This window comes from Hoplias malabaricus, chromosome 5 (assembly GCF_029633855.1).
Source record: "Hoplias malabaricus isolate fHopMal1 chromosome 5, fHopMal1.hap1, whole genome shotgun sequence".
Lineage (NCBI taxonomy): Eukaryota > Metazoa > Chordata > Actinopteri > Characiformes > Erythrinidae > Hoplias > Hoplias malabaricus.
Genome location: NC_089804.1, coordinates 40,198,711 through 40,205,391, shown reverse-complemented (window position 1 = coordinate 40,205,391; position 6,681 = coordinate 40,198,711). Strand labels below are relative to the sequence as shown.

General features: G+C 42.2%; 1 protein-coding gene across 1 annotated transcript; it reads right to left on the bottom strand.

Moving 5' to 3' along the window:
• Positions 1-4,076: 4,076 nt before the first annotated feature.
• tmem167b (transmembrane protein 167B) lies at positions 4,077-6,629 on the bottom strand. Its single transcript, XM_066672268.1, has 3 exons — positions 6,471-6,629; positions 5,415-5,546; positions 4,077-5,328 (listed from the first exon to the last, which is right to left on the bottom strand). The coding sequence occupies exons 1-3, from the start codon at positions 6,478-6,480 to the stop codon at positions 5,246-5,248; spliced, it is 225 nt and encodes a 74-aa protein (XP_066528365.1). The 5' UTR covers positions 6,481-6,629; the 3' UTR covers positions 4,077-5,245.
• Between the last annotated feature and the right edge of the window lie 52 nt (positions 6,630-6,681).

Below are 6,681 nucleotides of genomic sequence, written 5' to 3'. Positions count from 1 at the left end.
CCCACAAAATAATTACTTGTTCCCTTCAGTTATTTAAACTAACGCTACTAACGGTCAAGTGGTTCATAATATGATTTGTAGCAAAGGTGTCTAAGAAGGCAAGGACATCATTAGGGTGACCAGACGTCCTCTTTTACCCGGACATGTCCTCTTTTTTAGACTTAAAGAAATGTCCGGACGGAATTTCACAAACGTTCGGGATTTTGTTTTTCTTGCGCTTACATAGAATTTCGAGAAGTTTCGTTCACAAACTAGTCCCGCCCTCCCCTACTCCGATTGGTTCGCTTGAGTGAGAAGGGGGCGTGGTGAAGTAGCCTAAAATCTTCTGATTGGATTGTCTGACTGTAGAGCGTTACCGTTATTGGTCGATAAATTTCTCTGTAAACATTTAATTGGTCAGCCTGCACGTCGGTAGTCCTTGTTTACGTCAGGCAAAGCTCATGTACCTACCCTCATCTCGAGCAGCTATGCCGAAACGTAAGTGTAAGTTCTCGGATGAATTTAAAAAGAAATTCCCATGTTTTCCCATGTGTAGCAAATAAAGGTGTAAAGGACCTAAAAGTACACATAGGTTCAGCTAAACATACAACGGCAGCGAGGGGCGAGAGCTCATCACCCCCCCACCCCCATTCAACACCAAGATAAACGCAAACACACAGTACCTGCCTCGTAAACATAGCTCATCACATAACCATTAGTAATCATTCATTCATTCATTGTCTGTAAGTGCTTATCCAGTTCAGGGTCACGGTGGGTCCAGAGCCTACTCGAAATCACTAGGCGCAATGCAGGAACACACCCTGGAGGTGGAGCCAGTCCCTCTCAGGGAGACACACACTAACACCCATTGACACCGTTGAGTTACCAGTCCAGCTTCCATCATGGTTTTTTGGACTGGGGTAGGAAACCAGAGGAAACTCACACGGACACAGTGAGGACACACCAAACTCCTCACAGAGAGCCACCCAGAGTAGGGCTCGAACACACAACCCCAGATCCCCAGAGCTGTTTGACAGCGCCACTACCTGCTGCGCCACCGTGCCTCTCATTAGTAAATTCAATAATCCTATTAATAATCATCACATAACCATGAATACACTACAGTTACATTATATATTATAAAAAATAATAATGCCTAAAGAGTGTGTGCAGTCAGCTGCATAGCTAAGCCCTCAGAGTCGTTAAGAGTCTCAGTGACTCAGAAAGAGCAGATCAAAACTCCTTATTCTAGTATCAGGTGTTTTTCGGGGGCAGCCCCAGATGATGTGCAGTGTAGTGACTGTAAGTGCCTGCCAGATCCCGTGTAAATCCACTCCTCCCACACCCACAAACACTTCAAAACCCTCCACTAAACTACTTCATGTGTTTTTAATTATAATACAGAGTACAACAAAACCAAGCAAAAAATATATACAGATTATTTAAAAGATGTGCATATGCTGTCAAAACACATCACTGTATCTCCCAAAAGATAGTGTAATTAATGTAATAAGATTTGATGGCACTTATTTCCCTGCATTCATCATGTAAACAGCACCATATATTTTGTTCACATTCATCCTTCTGTATATGGCTCTAACATACACGGACAGTCCTATATTTAAGTAATAATTTCATATATTTTATTCTGTTATGATTAAAACAACACAATTTTAAATGCAGATGTGTTTAAGTTACTAATAGTAGTGTTTCACTGATTCATTTTCAGAACAAGCTGATTGCTCAGTAACGCGCCACTTTCATAAACACTGTGACACGTTTGGCGCTTGTTGAATGTGCAGCGTGTTCTCGTAATGCCTGGACTCTCGCGATATTGGCGTGTTGGCCGCTGATCTGAGAAAAAGCGAGAACTCGAGAAGGCTCGGTGGAGAGCTCGCAGGAGGGTTGCATTAAAAGGACAGTGTAAAATGAGTGACAATGACGCGGAGCTGCGCGGTTTATTTCCTCAGGGGAATATTTAAAAATAGATTAAAATGAAATAAACCAAAACAGAACTTGCAAATGTGATTGTGCATTTTAGGAGATGTTGCAGGCACTGTTGCAAAATATTTATTATCCTGGGAGGGACTACATTCCTGTTTGTATAATTTTTTTTCTATATTTGTACATAATTTATTAACCCCTCCTCGTCAGATACATTTAGTTGTTTCTTATCTTCGTGTAAGCTTTAAACGGCTGCCCTCTTGTGGCAGTACTGCGGACATGCACTGCATCTGTATACATCTAAAAACCTTTTCCTAAACCATGATAGCTACTTAATACAGAAGCTTTAAGGATTATTGTGAACATTAATCAATCAATCCAAAAAAAACGTTTCAAAATGCAGTGTCAGACTATGAATTTTGTGGAATACTTTTAGAGCTTTTCACAAGTAAATGTGAAGGGGTACATGTTGAGGTTTTGTTTCTGTATTATGTTCCACATTTGTGGAAATGTCAGTTTATGAATTATGAATAGAAATTATTTTTCTGTAACTGCTAATACAGGAGGTCGGCACGGTGGTGCAGCAGGTAGTGTCGCAGTCACACAGGTCCAGGGGCCTGGAGATTGTGGGTTCGATTCCCGCTCCGGGTGACTGTCTGTGAGGAGTTTGGTGTGTTCTCCCTGGGTCTGTGTGGGTTTCCTCCAGGTGACTGTCTGAGAGTAGTTTGGTGTGTTCTCTGTGTCTGCGTGGGTTTCCTCCGGGTGACTGTCTGAGAGTAGTGTGGTGTGTTCTCTGTGTTTGCGTGGGTTTCCTCCGGGTGACTGTCTGAGAGTAGTCTGGTGTGTTCTCTTTGTCTGCGTGGGTTTCCTCCGGGTGACTGTCTGTGAGGAGTGTGGTGTGTTCTCCGTGTCTGTGTGGGTTTCCTCCGGGTGACTGTCTGTGAGGAGTGTGGTGTGTTCTCCCTGTGGCTGTGTGGGTTTCCTCCGGGTGACTGTCTGTGAGGAGTGTGGTGTGTTCATCCTGTGTCTGCGTGGGTTTCCTCCGGGTGACTGTCTGTGAGGAGTGTGGTGTGTTCATCCTGTGTCTGCGTGGGTTTCCTCCGGGTGACTGTCTGTGAGGAGTGTGGTGTGTTCTCCCTGTGTCTGCGTGGGTTTCCTCCGGGTGACTGTCTGTGAGGAGTGTGGTGTGTTCTCCGTGTCTGTGTGGGTTTCCTCCGGGTGACTGTCTGTGAGGAGTGTGGTGTGTTCTCCCTGTGGCTGTGTGGGTTTCCTCCGGGTGACTGTCTGTGAGGAGTGTGGTGTGTTCATCCTGTGTCTGCGTGGGTTTCCTCCGGGTGACTGTCTGTGAGGAGTGTGGTGTGTTCATCCTGTGTCTGCGTGGGTTTCCTCCAGGTGCTCCGGTTTCCTCCCACGGTCCAAAAACACACTGGTAAGTGTATTGGTGACTCAAAAGTGTCAGTAGGTGTGAGTGTGTCTCTGTTGCCCTGTGAAGGACTGGCGCTCCCTCCAGGGTGTATTCCCGCCTTGCGTCCAATGATTCCAGGCAGGCTCTGGACCCACCACGACCCTGAACTGGATAAGCGCTTACAGATAATGAATGAATGCTTATACAGGTCAGGGTTGCAGTGGGAGCAGAGACTACATGGAATCACTGGGTACCAGAAAGAAATACCAGTCCATCACAGGGCAACACACATACATGGTCACATCTGTGGACTATTTTGCATGGCTAATCCATCTACCAGCGTGGGTTTGTTTTTTTTTTTAGATACAAACCCTTCAGTGAATGTGAACAGACGCAGGGCTCAACTCCACTATCTAAAGTCTATATTTTACAAACTGCTTCTGTCCCAAACTTCTCAAAACTGTTATAAAACAACAGCAGCCATTAAACATCTTATTTGTAAGCATTTGATTTAACACATTCCTGTGATACAGCATTACATTCCTCAGAGGTCTTGTTCCTATCACAACTTTCTCAGTTTTTCTACAAATTTACCATTTCATATAAAGCATGGATTTGTTTACGACATGAATTTAGCTTTTTGACGAATTGCAGGAGCTCCCTTTGAACCAAAGATCCAAACTGAATACCTTCATTTGAAAGAAAAATCAACACCAGATCAAAAACTCAGAGACGTGCAAGGAATGAAAGGGCAGGTATCATTTATTTTAAATACAAAATGGACTCCAAAACCTTTTGTATGTTTTTTTTACCCAGCGTATGGACAGCACAGCACAGAAAGCCATCAGTGGATTTAAAATTACATACAAAATGATGAGTGCAACTGCCACGTAGGAGAATAATAAGTTTTCACTGTGTGTTGGTTTCTTCCGAAGAACAACATCAAGGCTATGACCACTTTGGCATTTACTAAGTGATTAGGTATTAAATATGCACACTGTGTGAGCAGATACACTAAGTGTGTGACGTCTGGACTGTTCTACATCTGCGATAAAGGAGACAATACAATCCAACTTGGTTAGAAAAGTATTGCTTTATAAAACAAAAATAAACCCACCCTAACGATTCAGATGTTCGTGTAATATATTTACTATCTTATATTTACAAATATCAACATTCAATACCCATCAATTTGTATCAGTCCTTCTGAATAAGTAGAGTATGGCTGTATATACAGAGCAAACAAGAGCGACCCATTTAAATTGCATTTTTACTGAAGTAAATCACAGACTGTTGTGTGAAACAGGCATGGTGAAGAGGTACATTAAGACGTGCAAATCCAAATACAAAAGAAGGGAAATTACTGTATATATATATATATATATATATATATATAATGTATATCTTTTAATTCAAGTCTCGAAGGCTTCTATTTTTTCTCCCATAGTACAGAGTTAATCAGGATGAGCCAGAAAAAGGTAAATAATCTCGTCTTAAAAGAGGACTGGCAGGACACTGTATCATATGCTGAAGTTAGCCAAAGTGTAGTGTTTTTCTTCATTGTGGCTCATCCTGTTCAAACAGAGACGAACAAGCTAAATATTTTCTACCCAGGTACAGGCTGATTAATTACACATTGTTTGTCCACCACAGCACATTTACACTGAGCCACGTCCTCCTCATCTAACCTAAGCCTATAGTAAATAACCCTCAGGAAATGTGAAGTATAAGATGAATATATGCTGCAACAGGAACCATTTGTTTTATGTATGGAGGCTATACAGGTACTTCAGCCATAAGGCAGTGCCTGTGTGCACCCTCACCAGAAGATGGCAGCATTGGCGTGTACGCCATGTTTAGTGGCATTTTTCCAGGGCACAATGTCCAAACATGGTCTATGCTGCTGCTTCCACCATGTCATTTCAGAAAGACCAGGTAGAATGCCATACACAAACAGGACAGCGCCACAGCAATGTGGAGTCGTGTTCCAATTACTGCAGCTGTTAAAGAAGAAAAGTGAAAAGTATGAATAGTTGTGCAATTATTATCATTTGAAAAAATAAAAGTGAACACAGATGCAACTTACCTTTGTAAAAGACTCCCCACACACCCTTTTTCTCGGACAAAAGCCAGCTATTAAGCCGAGGGACCTTCTTCAGGTATGCGCATGTGCAAATGAAGAGAATCCCAAACACAAGGATGCCATCAAAGGAATATACTGTGGACAGAGACACACAAAGCCAGAGGTCTATTATCTAGCTTCACCCCTTAAAGCATAAATAATTAATAATGCATTCAACATTTATAGTTGTATTATCCATCAGCAGATTGACCCCAATGCTTGAAGGGCTTTAAACTCCATCTGACGCTTGGCATTGAGCAAAATGCAGCTGCTCCAGGACCTCCATTCCTATTGGTCAATGCTATTTTTTGGAGATTAAAGCATACAAACTGTGTGCATCTGAAATTATCTCAATGCATTCCTTTTAAATGATGTCTACAAAGGTTAGGACACTTCAAATATGATGTGGCTGAAATCAGTGTGTAAACAGCCACAGATGAGACTGCTAGCGTTGTTAAAAAGAGGTTAAACGGGCTAAATGTTCTTATTAATATAGCATTGGGACTAAGGAACACGTTCTGGAGAATTGAGGTTAACAAACTATTATAATAAACAAACCTATAAATATGCATAATAAGACAGTTTAGTTCAGAATCGGCAAAGCTAGCTGTGTCTCAAACCGCACACTGTCACACTGAATAGTGTACATAAAAAAACAAGGCACCCACGTTATGGGTGCTTTCATTGCTGTTGTGTTTAATGTAAAGGGGTGTATGATTTGGGACACAGCCCGGTCTCTGAGTAGGTGACGTGTATGGCACAAACAGCAATCCCAGCTGTTTAAACTAACTCAGGAATTCCCCTAACACACGAACACATTATCCAAATGTCCCCCACAAACACATAAACAATATCACTGGTGTTAGAACAAGAATCCGACACATAATGACATAATAAAACTAGCCACGTCCCCATAAACACATAATGCTAGCGCGCTAACTAGCGTACAGCTGCTTCCCGTTTTAACAGCCATTAAATACGCACCCCAGCGTCGATAAACAACCTCTTTTATCCACCTACCATTGGTCATGTTGGCAGTAGTTAGCTCTCCTTTTATTAAACGTTAAATGTTTACTTCTCTCCGCTGTCTTTTCGCTTTATAATCAGCCTCCATTCCACAGCAAAAGCCTCACTGTGAAGCCTCCTGATGAAGGCGTTGCAGGGAATCTACTGGTGAACTACACTTACAAAATAAAAGACTGCAAAATAAAAGACCCTCATGTGGAAAGAA